At 39.0% G+C, this 19,623-nt stretch overlaps 1 protein-coding gene across 1 annotated transcript; it reads right to left on the minus strand.

Moving 5' to 3' along the window:
* Positions 1-37: 37 nt before the first annotated feature.
* On the minus strand, positions 38-19,607 carry LOC110041546 (uncharacterized). Its single transcript, XM_089271508.1, has 21 exons — positions 18,139-19,607; positions 17,674-17,790; positions 17,191-17,301; positions 16,638-16,748; positions 16,363-16,476; positions 16,111-16,224; positions 15,186-15,302; positions 14,357-14,470; positions 13,122-13,253; positions 12,281-12,343; positions 10,469-10,585; positions 9,779-9,895; positions 7,859-7,969; positions 6,734-6,844; positions 5,730-5,855; positions 4,280-4,420; positions 3,516-3,626; positions 3,238-3,336; positions 2,943-3,038; positions 2,165-2,260; positions 38-1,927 (listed from the first exon to the last, which is right to left on the minus strand). Exons 1-21 carry the CDS (start codon positions 19,151-19,153, stop codon positions 684-686), a joined length of 4,377 nt encoding a protein of 1,458 aa, XP_089127634.1. The 5' UTR covers positions 19,154-19,607; the 3' UTR covers positions 38-683.
* Between the last annotated feature and the right edge of the window lie 16 nt (positions 19,608-19,623).

Here is a 19,623-nt window from a genome sequence, read left to right on the forward strand (position 1 = left end):
CCGCAAAAAGAAAAAGAACAACAACAACAAAAAGCACTGGGCTTCTGTTTTCCATGTTTGGTTAAGGTGTTTAAGTTAATGACTTACGACTTGAGTCAGAAAACTATTAATGCGAGAAATTAAGTGACTGAATATTGTTAATATTAGCGTAGTCTTTCTGATTGTGATTCAAAAGAGCTATACATATATACAACTCACAATAGTACTTTCAAAAATATACTGCTTTCACATTAGCACCAAAACAAGATCTCAGTATTCATGTTAAGCAAAGCACTTTTCGTGAAACTTGTTTACAACTGCATTGTTCATGAGAAATTAATTGTTGTACTGCCTTTTTAAAAGAATGTCAGACAGCATCTTATGACTGTAGTTCACACCATTGAACTAGGCGTGTGAAGGTTATGAAAGTCTAAAAAAAGTAGCAGCCAGAAGGCTTAGGTTGAATTTCACCCTGCAGCCTCTTTATGGGAATTTTCAAGTCAACAAGCATTGGTAATTCAGCCTCTTCAATACACCAAAAACCTTAAGTAAACCAACATTGCCTTAACATCTGCTAAAGCTATTTAAGGTTTAAGTAAACGGGGTCGTTGCGAAGCTATACTGTGTCAAAAAGTATATACAATTGTGGCACTCCAGAACGCTACTTTAGAAGGTCTCCTTGGGACGATCTTCCTATTTTTACGCTACTCGTTTGTTTGAGGCCTGGTGATACGCGTTTTCTTTTTGCGCTTAAAGACGTACATTTTCCTTTTCTTCCTAACATCACAACATGTTTTAGGACAGGAGTCTGAGCAATGCGAGAAGCAAGACAGCTGGCAATTTGTTAAAGGACTAGAGAGCAATTCAGAAATATGGTGGATCATTTTCTCCTTATATTCTTCATTGTGATCAGTCAAAGACCTTCCAAATGGCGAAACCGTTTCTTCTGGTAATTTGACTAAATACGGAGATAATTCATTTCGCTTGCAGCAGTATGATGGGCAGGTTGGAGTGCAAAAGGACGAGCAATAAGTTGGGCATGGTTTAACTAGAGAAGACGGCGTTGTTGGGTTCGTTTCTTGGAAAACTACTGCACTACCAGTTGTCATCTGCATTGGTGGCTGTTCTGGTTTACTGGAACAGCAATGTGATGGACACAAACTGTCACAGTGATATGCGCACTGCGACGGGCAAACGTCTGATGGCGATGCTGACGATCTGGGAAGATACGGCAGCCCACAACAATGTTGTGGACAAGTGGGAACACAACTAATGATACAAGTACTAGGACAGCCAGTTAAAGACGCCTGTGATATCTTGCAGCAATACGAGGGACAGGAGGGAAGGCAATTCGCTTTACATGTGGATGGGCAAGATTGTTTTGGTAATATTGGATGCTGTGTGGATATTGGCAGCGATGAACAGCACTGCATAGGACAAGGCGGACCGCATACTCCTTTGCATTTACCTGGACATGTGGATAGTGCAACGATTTTTAAATTACAGCAATACTTTGGGCAAGTAGGAAGACAGTGTGTCTTGCAGACTGAGCTGCATGAAGCCTGTGTAGGTTCCACCGTGGGAAGAAACTTTGCTGTACAACACTGACTGAGACAAGATGGAGCACAGCTGGTTTGGCAGTAACTTGGACAAGCGTTTGCGGATGGTTTGGGAGCTTTGCAACAATGTATTGGACATGATTGGTGACAGCTTGTGTGACATTCAGACGGACAGGTCGGAGGTGATGATGACGGAACAAGATAATGGAGTTGCTCGCAGCAATGTTCAGGACAAGCCGGTTCACAACTTAGGTGGCAAATATCTGGGCAGTTTCCCACCACGTGATGTTCAGGAGGTTTACAGCAATGGCTTGGGCAAATTAATGGACACTTTGAGGCTGGACCACATTCCGCAGGGCAATGTGACGCTGTTGGTTTCGGCGAAACCGCTTTGGAAACAGGGAGAATATGAAAACGTCAGAAGTCCTCCCTTGATATCATCTAAGGTACATGCATGTCGACTGCAAATGGAATTTAAGGTATTCAACTTAGAAGTTTTGTATGCATGAAAGTAAACTCGGTTGACATTGAAATCTTTGATAATTACTGTTCGTGTAGGCGTGGAGCAAATAATGTACATTTAAAATAAAAATCATACCCAGCCTATTTTACGTATCTCTGCTTACCAACACAACGGTGGCCGTTAAAAGTGAATCCTGATATACAAATGCAGATTCCTTGGTGACAGTGCGAATGAGGTGGGCACCCTTGACAGTTATCCACTAGAATGGGAAGTAATGACACGCCGTTTCAGACAAAGGGGTATCTAGTTAACTACTGCAATCATTCTTGCAAAGTCTACACCCAAACAATGAGCATCAAAAAGAAAAGGAAAAAAAATATAACAAAAACCAATGTGGCACCTGAAATCTTTTCTTTTGTAATCCGTTTTACATTATAATTTGTTTTTATAGCTGTCGTGCAAATAATTTATAGTCTCCACAATAATTGGAGATGCGGAGCTGCTCCTAAGTTGCTTGTTTTATGTCATGTTATTTTTGATAATATCGTATTGGCATCAAGCAGTGATTCATTGTTCACGCGCTAATTAAATTTCTCAAACTTCCCTAAAATACGCGCTATTGAGGTTTCATAATACACGAGAGTAATATCAGTGAGGCAGTAAGTACATCCGCGAGTAGGGACAACACTTAAGGTCGAAAGTAAAAATCGATCGAGAACTCATCACGGCCGTAGCTATACTAAACTAAAATCTTAGCGTAGGAATATCTGAAAAAGAAAAAAAAAATGCTTATTTTTAATGCATAGCCTATTACGGGAACTTGAAATAAGTAAATTCCAATTCTCTACTGTGGCGAGTTGTCAGTCGTGGTAATCCCGCAGATCCCAACACAGAGTTTTTTATAAGGTACTCTTAAAGCCCAGTAGAGGTTAATGACTTACCACGGCATTGCTTTCCGTTGCCAATAAATCCTGGCTTGCAGACACATTCATTACTTATGCAGGTTGCATTGGGACTGCAGTGATGGCATCGTTTCACTAAATTAGAAAGAGCGCATTGCTTCTGCTTTAGAATCTAATAGATGAACTAAAAATAAATAAGATCAAAATAAGACAATAAGCTAATGGTGTGTAATAAAAAACCGCAGGATCATTATTGGTCTTAAGCAAGGCTTGCCAGTAAATAGCTGAGTTCACATTTGAAAACAAGCAAAATATTATCCCAAACTGAACTTACCCTTTTCGCACTCGAAACCATCGCCTTTGTAGCCAACTCTACATCTACACGCTCCTTGTACACATATGGCGTGTATATCGCACTGGTCACAGTCATCCACTTATAAATCAGGTAAACAAACAAACAAACAAACAAACAAAATAACAACAAAAGTCAATATTTTGGTTCAATTATGAACAAGTAATATGCACAAGTTGCTATGGTGTTGCTAGAGATCCCAAACATGGAATTCGTAAAGACGAACAAGTTATCCGTGGCATCGACAAACAACACTATACCTTCACAGTTAAATCCCCTGTAAGAACCGATGCATGAACAAGTGTAACCATTTTTGCCGTCGATACATTTTCCGCCATGCAAACATGGGTTAGGATGGCAGTATGACTTCGCTGAAAGAAATAAGGGCATTTGCATGCCAGCTCAATAAAACGTCAGAATAAAAAACCTCCCCAAAGAAAAAAAAAAAAAAAAAGCAAACAAACATGTAAAAAGGAAACAACCCGATTTTTCAATTTTGGCAGTCCTAATACTAAAAAAAAAGTTTGCTGGGGTGAAAAAGTTATGACTCCGCTGAAATAAAGAGGATAGAAAAATATTACTTTTAAACTGAGCAGGCTAACGCTTAGACGAGGTAGCTGATAATGAAAAGAAGTGTTCCGTTCCAGCTGGTATATCATAACTTGTGTTTGAATGGGCATGCAACGTATTTCGAACAAGGAAATCATCAGGGAAATTGGCAACAGACAGCAGCTAAATAGCAGGGCATTGATTAGACACACCCAGGGGATTGTAATACGCATTGCAAAGAGATCAGTAGACCGGAATCTAAAACGAGAGAGAAGCAGAAAAAAATCCATTGCATAAATGGAGGGGGCCATGAATAAACAATACGGGAAAGAACAAATATATGGACCACAAGGGAATGGACTGATTTCTTCGGGAAATAGTACTGCAGCATCTAGACTTTCGTCTAGATACGCGAGAGGAGGGAGGGGGGAGGGGGGAAACGGGGGAGGAGGACACAGCTACTTTCTATCCCGACCTGCTGCCTCGCATGTCGGTCCTTGGAATCCTTTGGAGCACAGACACTGGAATTTGGTTCCTTTTGGAACGCAGCTCCCTCCATTCTTACACGGCGCACCTGCGCAAGGGTCTGGTGTTTTATGTGAAGGCGGAGCTGCTCCTAAGTGCAAGATTCAAGCGAAATATATTTAGGATTTATTTTTGTCCGGCATCTGCATAGTTTCACAATGGATGTCGCTAGAACAAGTGATGTCATCTTGATATCGTTATCAAGTTGGACAGCGTACACACCGCTCCGCAGAATTTGAAAACGCAGTTTTATTTCTGCGGTTAGGCCTACAGCCACACTAATCCGTCATAAAAACAGAGCTTTTATCTTGAAAACGCTCTTCAAACTGAAGGAATTTAAAAACGCCAGCTTTTCGTTTTCGTGTGGAGGGAAACCATTTTGAACAGGAAGCTTTGCGAAATCGTCGGCGTCGAGATGTGATTGTTGCGTTTTTAAATTCCTCCGGCGTGGTGTGGACAAAAAAAAATTGATGCGTTTTCAGGGTGAAACCTCCCTTTTCAAATTCCTCTGGAGTAGTGTTGACAGGCCCTTAGAACAAAATAATGTTACGTTTTGTTTACGTGTGTTCAGGCAAGGTGTAAAAAGATCCGTGAGATAAATAATAATAGGTCGGAATGAAATTAGGCGTTTACAGGTGCTAATCACAAAACATGCATAGAAAAATGTCAAACAAAGGCTTTTATTTCTAACTTGATAATGATTGCTCAAACTAATTTATAATTCATCAAGTTTAAACAAAGGAAATCATGACCGTGATGGTGTTTGGATATCGGATCTTAATTAGCATAGATTTTTACGATTTTAATTCTCTGTTTTTTCCTTAATTTTTGTTTCGATTGAGGAGTTCGTCAAAAATACTCCGCTACGCATCGTATTTTCAACTCTTTTCTCGGTGTTTGGAAATGTGGCCAAACACTGTCTTTCTTGTTTGATATATTACGTCAAGATGACCTGGAAACGTCGTTTTTAGCGTTAATTTTCATTTTGAAATTTATTACTTAATTTTCGCTGGTTAGAATCTGTGTAGTTCTGGACAGTAAGAAGTTTGAAAAAATAAAGAGCCGATGTGTGAAGCAAGCTATCGATAACAACCTTAAAGAATGATCATCGACAGCTAAACAGTTTTTCTTTACCGAAAGAGACTAGGACAAGTCGACCCTATCATAATTCCAAGATAATTGAAAATTTTAAGCACATTTCTACTCGAATATTCTAGGTTGAATATTTTTGACCACCTTTCAAGACATTCCGTGTACTTCCAAATTTCCCGCTCGGTCGAGCTGAGATTGTCTCACATTCTGACCAAAGTTTCCGGAATTTTTGGGTAAATGGTAAACAACCAACATTTACTGGTCGGCACCTAGCGCCCAAAGCTATCGAGATGATTGTACAGACTTACCGACGGAGAGCTCACAGTTTTCTCCTTCGTAACCAGAAGCGCAGAGGCACCGATGACCATTAGGCTCTTCGAAACACGATCCACCATGTTTACACGGATTAGGAACACAGAATCGCGGATTGGACGCTAAAAGAGCAGGAGAACAATTGACGTTAGACAGCGCAGTCGCTGGTTGTCCTAGTATACCTGAGGAAAATTATAGAACGTTGTCATATGACGTCACGGAAGCCATATCGGTGTTCGGAAACAATAGAAGGGCGGCCATGTTGTTGTACCAAAATAATATTGTGGGATTTGAACTCTTTTGATATGTAAACAACTTTTTTTGTTCCAATAAATTTGCATGGCTGTTGGCTACGTGAATGAAAATGCTCTATGTTCGACAGATGACAAAGGAAACTGAATGAGCATGTTCATACATTTCATTTGTTTGTGTCCTCTAGGCCCCACTATCAAGTTGAATTTTATTATATCGAAAGTAGCCTATTGCGGTGTAAAGAATAAAAGAGAATAAAGTCGAGTTGAAAAATCGTAAAATAAATGATTTACTTACATGTACCTTAGTCTTAGCAACAAAGAGAGGATGATCTTGAAAGCGCAGGACAGCTAAACATCATTTCTCGTTAGTTAGAAATATCGCTCCGTAAATACCCGGTGCAAGTTTTTGCATGTTTGATTTCAAAAGCGATGTGTAATATTTACCAGAGTTGGCATGTTCACTGGAAAAAATAGCTGCTTCTCCGAAATTGCTGCACAGTTTCGTTCGAAAGAGGTCTCTTTTGAAAGCATCTCCTAAGGGCTGGGCAGGAAAATTATCACACCCCGAATGAAAAAGGTGGTAATATTCCATAAAAAACAAACAAACAAACAAACAAACAAACAAACATACAAACAAACAAACAAACAAACAAACAAACACAATCCGAAACAAAGTAGAAACAGAAATATCTGTCATTTTTTTTAATAAATCCACTGCGCTTATGTTATTTGCTACGGCTACATACCTCCAACACGGAAACATTCTCCTCGAATTCCTTCCCCATAATAACCACCATCACAGACGCATTTTCCATTTTCACAGTGTGCATGGACATCACATTTGGCGCATTTATCCTCTGAGGAAAAAAAGAAAAAAAAATCACATTTGAAGTCACATTTTTGTCGTGTAGCTAGATGAGATTGATCAGTAAATGGAAAACTTATTTCATCTATATGATTATTAAGGTGATTCCCTAGTAAAAGAACCCGCTATAGATTTCCGATGAAATTTGGTATGCTATTGTTACAGGACAAGAAGATATTAAAAACGTAATAAAAAGAGGAGGTCACCGGCTTGTTTTCACGCCACAATGCTGACAAATATGGTTCTTTAGGTGACTTTTGGTAATCTCGTTGAACAACAAATAGACTCGATTATTTTTCAATGCAGCGTGTTATATTACACAGACTTTCTTTGATTGTTTGTTCATCTGCGTCCCAGAAGAACTGTCTTCAAATACCCTGCATTTTTTTATCCTTTAAAGGAAACATAATTTAGGCATACACTGTTGGGCCCGTTATGTCTCCCTCTGTAGTATTTATTTCATTTGCCAAAAAAGTAGCCATAGATTTCTACTAATTTTTTTCTCAGTTATTGAGGATATTGTTCTCATTGAAATTATGAAATAAAAAGTGGGGGTTACCCTGCTCGTTAAAGAGAAAAGGAGCATTTATTTCGCTATCGAGCTTGGTTTGAGGGAAGTCTCTTACGTTTTGTACGCGCACGCGCTCATGTGCGCGCGCTAATAACGCGAAAATCATGCGCAGTATGGATGCGCAATGCAACACCAAGGAATCACCTTAAGTGAGGGTATTATCTTTTTTTTCCTTCTGTGTTATAAGCAGGTATAATTACGACCACGCTGGTCCGACCTAAGCAAACAAACAACTCAGCTCAGCTCATCTCCTTTTACGTTGTTTTATTATGGTTACTAGTAAGGAAAACATCGACCTAAATCATAATAGTAGCTGTTTTTAGCTCACGAAATTTCCCTACAGTTTCTGATCTGGTGGGAATTTTCTATTTTTCTTGGAGATGGGAAAAGAAAAGCCTACAAATAGAACTTTGAGACCATACATGTAACACATACCTTCACACGTTGAACCTTCAAAGCGGTTAGAGCACTGACAGACGTAAGATTGGTGCTTTAAGTGACAGGTGCCGCCGTTTTTACATGGGTTAGGTTCACAGGCAGTGGCTTCTTTGGTGTCATTGGATTCGCAGATTGGATAAAATCACAACAACAATAAAACGCAAAGTGAATAAAAAGAAAATTTAATTATTTTGTGTTTACCACCCGACTGTGTCAAGGTGATTTATCGATCGCCTGATAACAGTTAATCATTTTTTTTTCTGTGGCAAAGGTCTTTTGTATTGTATGTAGAATGCTATTTTTAATGCAATTTTCCAGAAGTGAAGCAACTTTCGTAAGCTTGTAATTGGTTTGCTTATTAGCAGTTGTTCTTGTTTTGGGGCTAGGGGCATTGTTTCTGTTGTTTCTTCTATTGTCTTATCAAAGGGTATCATGCAGGTGACCTTACAAGAGGTGCTGCCCGACCCCAATTTCCAACTAACTATATTGAAAGGAAATCCCCCAGTAAGGTCTAATGTGAATCCGTTTAAGCCCTACCTGAGAGCTAGCTACTCTTTTGCTAATGGTCTTGGGATTTTTATCAAGAACTTAAGGTTGTTTATTTTCAGAACTTAGACAGGAATGAAGGTAACGTCAAGAAGATTGTCATAAAATGAGGGGCATTATTAGATACTGTATTATTAATGTAAAATAATATAATATGATATTAAATAATATAAAATTCAATGGAATTACACAGCGTTTTACATGAGCATGTCGATGTTTTTTAACTATGCAATCTCTACATAAGAAGACTCAATAAAGGAGGGAACTTTGTTTTTTTCATTGTTTAGTTTTTTCTTCCGTTTATTTATTTATTTATTTATTTATCTATTTATTTATTTATCTATCACTTTTATCTTTTTTGTAGGGGGGGGGGGAGTGGTGGTGACGACAGAAAAAGCAAAAAACATTGGATGCTGTAAAATATAAGTCTTGGTGAAACAAGCTACATTTGCTCATGTACCATGATGGCTAAGCCAATGAAAACTCTGGAATTACATTATCCAATGATCCAGTTTATCGACACTGAACAAACTTCAGCGCCTAGTGCCTTTCGATTACTTTCCTATCTACATAATTATATATCCTTCGTCACTGACTTTCGAGCAAACGGTTTCATTACTGTCCTTTTCGTTTCAAATGAAATATTAAAACGCTTTTCGATTATTTAAATCTTTAGGTCAGATGTATTCCTGGAGCGTTGACAGTGTCAATGTCAAAGTTCTTTCCTAGCTTCCTGATGGCATGCGACTCTGTCTTGTGAAATCGACCCGATAATTTCGTCATACGTTTTTGACATCACAGCATTCTTCATCGTCTTTGATCCAGTTAGGGCCTTCTGACAGTCACGTGTCTGTCGTTATCGAAACGTTCAATCAGTGTTGTTTAATTGTTCGACCAAGAACGAGATGTCTGGCAATATTTCTAGATGCCATTGTTAGTGTTCCATTGTAACTACATTTCTGTTAGATTTCCTTATCGGAGGTTGCGATATTAGCACTACGATCTTCACTCTGTAGATCTGGACTCGGCAAAGTCATTCTGGTGGAAAACAAATATCAAAGGTGCGGACGGGCATCACGTTGACTAAATATGTGTTTCAGTTCAATTTCGGAAGAAATAATTCTTTTAAGTGGTCGTTTCTCTGACCATTGAAGAAATGAAGCATAGCAGCTCGTGTAGCAGCTGTTATTTTTTGGGGGCCAAGGTCATTGTTTCTATTGTTTGTTTTAATGTTCTCTTAAAGGGTATCGAGTCGAGCCATTCATGTGAGAGCTTGGGAGAACTGCTATCCGAACCGATTAGAAGCTAACATTCCAACACTTTTTACACACACGTGACTTTTAGGAAAGAAATTGATAATCTCTCGCTCACCTTCACACGTTTCCCCGTTGTATCCTTCTCTGCACCGGCATATGAACTCGCCAGGAGCCACTCCTTCAATACATGTTCCTCCATTTTCACACGGATTTCCCAGACAAGGGCTAACATCTTAATGAAAATAGTTAAAGGAAAATAAGTAAATGAATAAAAGAAAAGAAAATGGGAAAACAAGTTAGCAGAAGTACGTACGACTTAGGTTGATTTTTCATTGGTTTCAAAATTTCAGAAAATTCGATTTAACTGTCATTAATGCATTGCTCTGACCTATTAGGTAAGACAAAAAGCTCAATGAATCAATCAATTATATCTGGACAGAAATAGAAACACGCAACTGGTGCAAAAAGCTGGAAAGCGGAAGCTTAAACCTGGTCAGAATGGTGTTAAGTTTGCTACTCCCTTGATTGTTTGAAATAGTTAAGTGCAGTTATTTAAAATTAACTGTAGAGTTAAGTTCAGTAAACAGGAAAGTAATTGTGTGATGAATATGTGATGCAATGGCCAATTCCGTCTATGAAACGCGCCCGCAGGGAATCATGGTAGTTTTCTTCATCACTGCAAATATCCAGTCCAAAATGGTTAATACGACAACCATGATTCCCTGCAAACGCGTCTCATGGAGGGCACTGGGCATTGACAGTTGATTGAACCGCTCTATCTAGTGTAACCCATGGGTCGACTCACCTTTGCATAAGGGTCCTCTATAAGTCTCAAGACAAACGCAAACAAATCCTGAATTATTCTCATGACAAGAACCACCGTTATAACAGGGGTTTGGATGGCAAACACTAGGTGGCGTAACTGTAACAAAACAAAACAAAAAAGGATTATAGCACACAAAGCATGCGCTGTTGCAAATTAGTCAGCTGCTCAAAATTCACTCCCTTGTCTGGTATTCTCATATTGTTTTTCGTCATTGGGTATTCTCTCATCATTTGCTCAAGAATTGGTTTTCAAGAGAGAAGGGTTAAGTTGGTAAGGTATTAACTTTTCTCAAAACATTTGTGTTAGGCCTGGTTCACACTAGCGACATAACGTCATAGCGACATAGCCACATAATCGCTCATGTCAGCAATGTGAACATCAACGTAAAGGAACAAGGAAAAGATCAGTTGTTGAGTTATTTTTTTTGTAAAAAAAATACCTCTTAGTCGGCGCGTCGGGTATGTTATGGACGGGTCAATGGATGAGTGAGTGAGTGAGTGAGTGAGTGAGTGAGTGAGAGAGAGATGTATGTATGTCACACCAGTCAGATTGGATCTACTATAAACAGCCAATCAAATTTCTTGTTGTAAAGGTAAATGGTATGTAAGAAGATCTGATCCCGATAGAGTTCAGAACGACCGTATTTATTCCTCTATAAAAGAGGAGGAAGTATTCATGTATTGGGTTTACTTCGACATTTTCTGTGGGTTAGGCTGAGGATTTTAGTTAAATGAAGGAGATGAGCCTTGAGGTTTGAAACAGTTCGTGAGTTAGTAGTATGCAAATGAAACGAGACATTTTTATTTTTAGTTACAAAGGTAACTTGATACTTTTGTTTTTCACAAGGAGTATATTCAATTAGAGGTCACGAAACGTCGCGTCTAGTTCTTAGGACATGTTTTAGAGGGGACGAGACTTTAGATTTGAAACAGTTCTAACATTTACAATAGTAAGTGCGGGTAACGATTGTTTTGTTCTTGTTGCATGCAAATATAAGGAGATATTTTTGTTTTTCAGTTACAAAGTGTAATTTGACACTCTTGTCTTTCACAAGGGAGTAAATTCAATTAGAGCGGACGAAACGTCACCACTCTTTCCCACGAGATGTTTGCTATCTTTAGTAGCAAATGGTAACTTAACACTTTTGTTTTTTATATGGGAGTAAATTCAATTAGAGCTGACAAGTTATCGGCTATTGTTTCCAGGATATTAAACAAAAAAGAAGCTTTCGTTTCTGGACGGTTTTTACGTCTCTGCAGTAGCAGTTTAATAGTTTTATTTGATGACATTTATTTCAGTCCGATATTTTTAAAGATAAAGAGTATGAAAACTGTTGAAATGTTCTTTGAAGACTGCATGGCACCAAGTTAAAGTGCAATGTAATTAAATCAGACTTTCAACATGTCAGAGGTTTTTTCCTCCTTTATATTTTCGGTGAAGTAGTGTTGTGTTGTGTAAAAAGGTAAACTTACGACTCGTATAAAATGCTAAAAAGTCTCTGAATTAACTTGAGTATTTTTGAGCAAAAATTCCTCTTGGGGGTTGGAAGGGTTATTACTGTACCATGAATGCTTCTATCTCCGACACTTCACACACACAAAAAAAACTCTTGCACGCTTTGCGTGCCCATACTTTTTTTCCTGATGTTATGATATTGCTTTTATGTCATTAAGTCAGGATGTTCACACTGTAACATAACGAGATAACGTCCTTCTTATGTCGGTAGCGTGAACTAGGCTTTACATTAGTGTCCTATATGTAGGCCTTTGTCGTGATTAACAGCTTACTTACCAGTGTTCCTGGAGGACGTCAGAGACGGCGGGGAGGTTAGATTGAACTCCGTCACTTTTACAACTGAAGAAGAAATTCTTCTGTCAACTTTGGTTAACCCTTTTATTATGTTCCTTATCTTTGTTTGAGAGTTTGGTTGTTTTCTTGTGTTTGTGAGAATGTGAAAGACATATATAAGTACTTCTTACATCAGCTCTCATGATGACCCTGGTGATTCCTAGGGTGTACAAACAACCTAGACATGGTTTTTTTGCTAATTTTCTTTTTTCCATCGTCTAACCTAGCCCGGCTTGTTATTTAGGGAGGATGGAACCCCGAATCAACCTTAAAAGTCGATTGTGACGAGAGCAAGCAGTGTAATAAGTTTAGTGTACAAACCAAGTGTATATATAATATCGTCGTGTAGTTGAAAGTTATTTATCAACGCATTCGGCTATCATGCTTACATCCTTGTTGCCACTTAATTCAGACCACGTCACTATTCATTTTGGGAGGTTACAATTGAGCCATTTGCCACACGCAACTGATTGGAAGGAAGTATGTACAAACAGAACAATTGTAACCTCCCAAATGAATCATCACATGATCTGAATTAGGTCGCAGCATGTATGTAAACATGTTAGCCAAGTCCCTCTATTGAAGGCCTTCTTTAACAATATCTGGCCAGACCATAATGCGCCAAAAACCCTGTGCGCTATGTAATACTTGGTTTTGTGTAGCCATTATCATGATACCTGTCACATTAACAATGGAAATGACTTCACGACTGCGTTTCAATGAACAACATGCAGCTATCAAAATGTTCTTAAATAAAACTGCAGAGAACAAATTTTATAAATACCTTCACATACATTGCCGTTTCCGTCGTATCCTTCCTGACAAACACATTTTCCATTGATGCACTTGGCATGGTCATGGCAATCGGTGCAGTGCAGAGCAAGCGACATTTTCACTGGATTTACGATGACAAGATCTGAGAAAACAATATTTTGACATTAGTCCCAGTTTTTTTCTCTGACTGTTCCAGGTTCTCAGTAGTTGGGGATGAGCGAAAAAAAGAGGGCAAGTGAGAGAAAAAACGAGGGTCTATTCGCTCGTCCCAACTACCGAGAGCCTGGAGCAGGCTAGAATTTTTACAGCTGGGAACACAGCATGTGTAATTAAAGCTTGAAAATTACTCATTAGCTAGAATACTAAGGTATTTAATTGGACCACTGAAAGGTATAACGTTAAGAAGCTTAGCTACCGAAACAGCCCAGAAAAAAGAAAAGAAAGTTCGCTTATTTTCTAGGACAGAGTCTAAACGGTCAAAGTATTCAAAATATGTGAGATCAAGTATGTAAGTAACAGTAACTGCTATCAGCTGAAAAAAAATCTCCTCGCCTGCCCTTGACTTTACTTGGATATAGAGAAAAACTTATAACAATGGTAATTATTACCTATCGCTTAGAGCTCTTGTGAGAATTAAAGGGCTGGATTCTACCTCGCTATTTCGCACGTTGTATTGAATAAATAACTGGTCTGATTCATCCCGTATGTTTTCATCTGTCAACGCAGTTTAAGTTTTAATTCGATGAATGTGTCTCTCATACTGAAAACCAGTCACTCACAAGTTAGAAACACGAAAATTTCCTAGAATCGAATAAACTGCTAGTTTTTACGATGCAATAATTGTTTCGCCCATTAAGGCACCGTCCAAACTGCGCCAAAGAAATTTTAAAACGCAGCATTACGTCCACAGTCAGGCCTACCGTCCACACGAATTCGTCAGAAAACAGACCTTTTCGGAAACGCTCTTCAAACCGGAAGAATTTGAGAATACCGGCATTACGTTTAAGTGTGGACGGAAAAGAATTTGAAAACGAAGCTTCTCAAAGACGATGCCGTCACGATACATGATGCGATTTCGCTGCCCGACTTTTCTTCAAACGCAAATCTAAAGCGACCGATGATTGTTGCGTTTTTAAATTTCTCCAGCGTAATGTGGACGGAAACATTTGATGCGTTTATGCGTAGTGTGGACAGGGCCTATGGAATGATATGGTTGATAGGAATTTCTAACTACAGCTAACGAACCTTCGCACGTAGATCCAGTAAATCCATCAGTACAACGGCAATTAAAAGTGTCCCCAGCGACAACACATTTTCCTTCATTCATGCAAGGATTTTTGTAACAAGCGCTGCGTAATTCTGAATTAAAAATATAGATATGTCGACGGTCTAGATCTGGAATGTACTAGAATTTTAACGTTTCAATTTTGTAAGCACCAGAGTTGATCAGCTTGAAATTTTCTTCGTGATATTGATAGATGATTAAGATAGAGTAACCACCTTATTGGTCGTTTCTTATTTTCCAATATATCTTTTCTATTTCCTATTTCTTTTATATCAGTATCAAAATATACCACAATTATTCAAACAATCAAGGAAACAAGAAAAATAGAAAAGCATGCCACGCCACCTTCATACGGTTCTTCTTGTTCTTAATTTTTATACCTAATCGAGACGTGTTTGGTCTAACCATTGATCGTGGCAAGATCAAGCATGCAAACGAGGTATTTAACTCACCCAAGTGACCAGGATATCTTAACCATATCAGGTCAGTGACTTGATATAATACGATATCAGAACAGTGGACACAACCTCTGATTGGCCAATTGCGAGTTTGGGTATGATAAATACGGAAATAACACCCTTCGACGACTGCTTGAATGTCTGTTCGTTTGTCATATTCATGACCTTTTCTTGAGACTTTGGAAACAGGTTACATTGTTGCCAACGACAGCCCGTTTGCAAAGTTTATCACAAACGTTAGATAAAAAAGCAGGCATTTAAACTCCTGGTAGGTAATGCAGGGTCTTATATTTTTAATATATGAGACTTCAAACTACGTTTCTTAATATACCTTCGCAATGTTTTCCTTGATACTTGCTAGAGCAAATGCAGTGAAAGCCATCTAGCTCGTCTTCTATGCAGGTTCCCTCATTTTGGCAAGGCTGGGATTCACATTTGGAAATTCTTTCTGTCAAAAATCAAAGTTCAAGGCAAGTGACAACTTGCTACACAATTTAATATAAATTTGTAGCTGAAGATTCGCAGTCACTTTTCGGATTAGGGCTTTCCCACAGATGAACTGCCGCCTTTTCATGAATCCCCTGCTCCAACGCAAAACACGTTATTAAATAATTTATTTGTTTCGATGTTTATTTGTTTTCTAAGATAAGAAAAAAAGACTGGTAACCTGAGATTATTATTTTTCCTAAATTTAGTCAAGGGGCTCTTTTGGCTTGGCACATGCTTGATAAAGATTTTTATTAGGCTTGTAACTTTAAATCAAGAATTAGGCTCTTTAGCCACAGCAAAGCTGCACCCAACCAAAAGTACGCTATTCTATTGGGCTTAATTAAGTCCCAAGGATGCCTACTACTACATTGTACGTGTACTTTAATTGGATAAATATTATCAAACTGGACTTAATTGAAGCGTGTAATTCCAATCATCCAACAATACACGTATAGTGGAGTCAAAGGAAACATTTTCTTTTTCAAGAAACTAAGACATGTACACAAAGGAAAAGCAAAATATGTAACAGAACACAAGTAACCTTTTATTAAACCTAACTGACAGTTGAATCACTAAGGCACCATCAAATCAATCAAAGCTAGTTGCAAAGATCGAAGTCTAGAACAATCCCAAATACATGGCGTACATAACAGAGGTAGGCATTCCAAAGAATCTAAATTACATTCCCTAATTAGCACAAAGACGCCATAGATTATCCATGGTCTCTGACGCTCAATAATATCGACTTCCCTATCTCAAGCCCTCACCTTCGCATGTGACTCCTCTGAAAATTGGAGGACACATGCACATAAACTTCCCTGCTCCAGTGTTGTGACACGTTCCAGAATTTTGACATGGACTTGAGTAACAAACATCCAAATCTGAAGCGAAAAAAAAATTATATCACTCATACATATACAATACGACCGATACAGAGTAAAACAAAAATCTTTTGATGTAGCAAAAAGAATATCTACCGGCAATTGAAATTACTTTGTGAGTACAAATATAGCACATACCTCCACAGTCTACACCATAAAATCCAGGTAAACAATGGCATTCGAATTTCTTTTCTCCATTCAAACAAGTCCCGCCATTCTTACATGGGTTGCTAATGGCACAATGGTCAGCAGCTAAGAAAATAAGGGGGAAATACATTGCAACCTTAATTGGTTTGTTAGCCTCTGAAATTACAAAGAGAATAAGTTTCTTCCCAATCGAAGGTGAACTATTCCCCAAGATGACAATGGTATTTCCTTTTATCTTGCTTACAGAGGCATAGACTAACGTTTACCTTCACAATTGCTTCCTTCAAATCCCGGAAGACAGATGCACTTGTACGAGCTACCATCCTCCTCGCACGTTCCACCATTCCTACATGGACTTGGAAGGCATTTGCTACTGACTGTGTAAATAAGTGTTGTAGTAACCAATCAAAGGGAGTCAAGCTAAAACAACCACTACAGTGGCAATGCGTGCCAACTGAAATTAATTGACTATTAGTTGAGCTTACTACCAGAGACCTCACTGCTTTTGTTGCGTAAATCAAGTTGTTCTAATGCTATCTAGGTGCATTTACAGAGAGCAGAGAGGTCTGTATCAAAGCAAGGTCACCTCCAGCCTCGCTACCATTCAAAGGCCAGATCACTGAACAGACAACTGTAAAATGGTCTATTCTATGTAGCTTAGTTGGTTTGATGATTCTCCGGTATGATTTTTTTTCTGCTACTGGAGCCAGCAAGGAAGTACTTTAAAGCATAGGTTCTGCTCTGCGAAATGAATTTTACGTGGTGCCTCCTTTGTCAATGCAGGAAGCAATGCGTTGCTTCTGTTGCGTGCTTACTTACTATCGCAGTTGGGTCCTTTGAATCCTCTCACGCATGTGCAGTGGTAACCATCTGAAGTAGCGTAGCAGTTTCCCTCATTCTTGCATGGGTTTGGAAGACAGTGGTTAACCTCTAAATGAAACATTTGTATATCATTGATCGAGTATTGAAAATGCGCGTCATTTTAATCCCCGATCTGCCCTTTTCAGTAGAGAAGGATTAATAGTTTTATCGTGATGTTCAATACTACTAGACAAGGCTGTTATCAGAAGGAATCTTCAAGGAATTTTGAGAAGATGACCCTGTTGCATTTACTTTAATAAGCAGAAGCTATAAATAAGTGTAGTTTACTCAGGTGATATGTCATGATCTTGATGTGCGCAGCTAACAGCTGAGGAACGGCAGCTTTCCTCCGTACTCAGAAACTGCTCTGTAGTTCTCTAAGCAAATACAAATTATCGATTATTCTAATGAGACAAGCCATGGAAGTGTGACGGAACGTACCCTCGCAGTCTTTTCCCATGAATCCAATGGGGCACTCACACTCGTAGTGCTTCTCAAAAGCTGTACATATGCCGTCGTTTCTACATGGATTAGGACTGCATTTTGCCTTTGAAACACCTTATATAGATCGTAAACAAACAAAATGGATGTTTTAGTAAGTTCTTAAATTGCTACCTGAGAGAAATTTAATATAATTCATATTGTGAACTTAATGGAATACGACATTCCAATCCGCATCTCTCCTAAGTTGAATGCTTTGATTGACTTTGTATTTGCACTGAATCATATGACCCCTTCGGTTCCTTTGATGCACCATGATCTGAGAGATCTTGGATTGATCTGTTAAGAAAAGAAACGCAAAATCCGTTTTCGGATTTAAGTAACCAATCTTGGATTTTGTTAGAGAAACGCGCCCTTAGTCTCTATTTTATGTTCAAGTACTTTATCGCTCGTTATTTAACCTACCTTTATGGACGTGGCGGTTAACCTCTTCGTGTATTTCCCCAGCCAGAAATGGAAATGGTGGCTCAAACAAGCCACGTGGTGGCACAAAGTTTGGTACTAAATTGGGAGGTGGTATGTCAGGCAAACCAAAGTTATTAGGAGCCATTTGGGGTGATGGACCTACATCGGGAATTGCTGTTTCTGGTCCCAAGTCATGCTCAGGGGCAATTTCGTGAATGGGGACAGCTTCGTGATCTGGGAGAAAAGTATGAATGGGGTTCATCTCTTGAAAGTGCGTAGGGCCCATTTCATGGAGGGGAGCAACAGGCTGTGGAGGAACTGGCAATGGTGGAAGTATAGGTCCAATTGGAGCTGGCATAACAGGAGGTGGTTGGGGTCCTTCATCGAGATGAATTGCATCGGGGGAGTGTACTGCATCAGAAGGAAGAGGAAATTGTCCTTCCAGATTGACAGGGGCAATTCGATGTGGAAACGGCCCAATAGCTCCGGAGAAAAGACGTTTATTATGTAAATCGTTTAAGAATTGCATTCGCTGAAGTTGAACGGGAAGAAACAACCTTTTCACAGATCCACGTTGCTTTTGAAGATTGTCGTTAATCTTTCGAAGGTTTTGCAACACGGTCTTAAAAGGTGTCGGTCCCCATATATGAATTGCTTTCAGTGGTCGAGGTTTCTTGAGTCGATTTTTTATCACAGCGGAAGTGGCTACTACACGCAATGGTTTTGCTGGTTGTGGTAGTGCGGTAGATCCGTGTGAAATCTTCCGTCGAAAAGTTTTATTATTTTCAGAGCGATTACTTCCTCGCTTAATTCTTTCCGGTGCCTCGTCATAATCTACCGCGCTTTTCTCTGGTCCATATCGTGTCCTTTCGGTTAAAAATCGGAAATATGCATTGGTCCGATACGGATAAAGAAAGTCAACTTTGCGTCGTGGACGAAGACGTTTCCCTTTTGTGTGAGAAATTGAGAGTAAAACCAGCCATATTAAGGTGATTTGTAATCTAAGTTGTTTCATTACGGGTTCTTCACGTCCTTTCAAAACCCTCCTGTGTAAATTTCCCCTGTGATTCGGCCATTTCTTTTGTTTAAACAACCCACGACGCTACAATTTAGAAGGAAACAATTGTTTAGACGATCCCTGTTCACAGATGCGATGTGATTTCACTGATATGATGACATCAGTCAAGTATGACTAACAATATACTACCAATAAAGAAACCACGGGCTGTCCATTGTCGATTGTCAAAAGATGGGCGTTTGTCAATGATGTCTGAATTCCAAATCAGCAACTGGAGATGAACTTCAAAGCTTTTCCAATTTTGTACCTGTTTACGCTTCGCTAGACTTCCCAGTTAGTTTATTGATCCAGGAAACAATGCTAGTAGTAGTTTATTGGTGAAAAACGAAACTAACAGGTGTTTTGTTTGTTTGTTTGTTTTTTTCGTCTTGCGCCCTGGTTTTACGTTATCTACCTTTAGCTACAAA

The sequence above is a fragment of the Orbicella faveolata genome, unplaced genomic scaffold, assembly GCF_042242905.1.
Source record: "Orbicella faveolata isolate gen_17 unplaced genomic scaffold, um_ofav_v1 contig_34, whole genome shotgun sequence".
In the NCBI taxonomy this organism is placed as follows: domain Eukaryota; kingdom Metazoa; phylum Cnidaria; class Anthozoa; order Scleractinia; family Merulinidae; genus Orbicella; species Orbicella faveolata.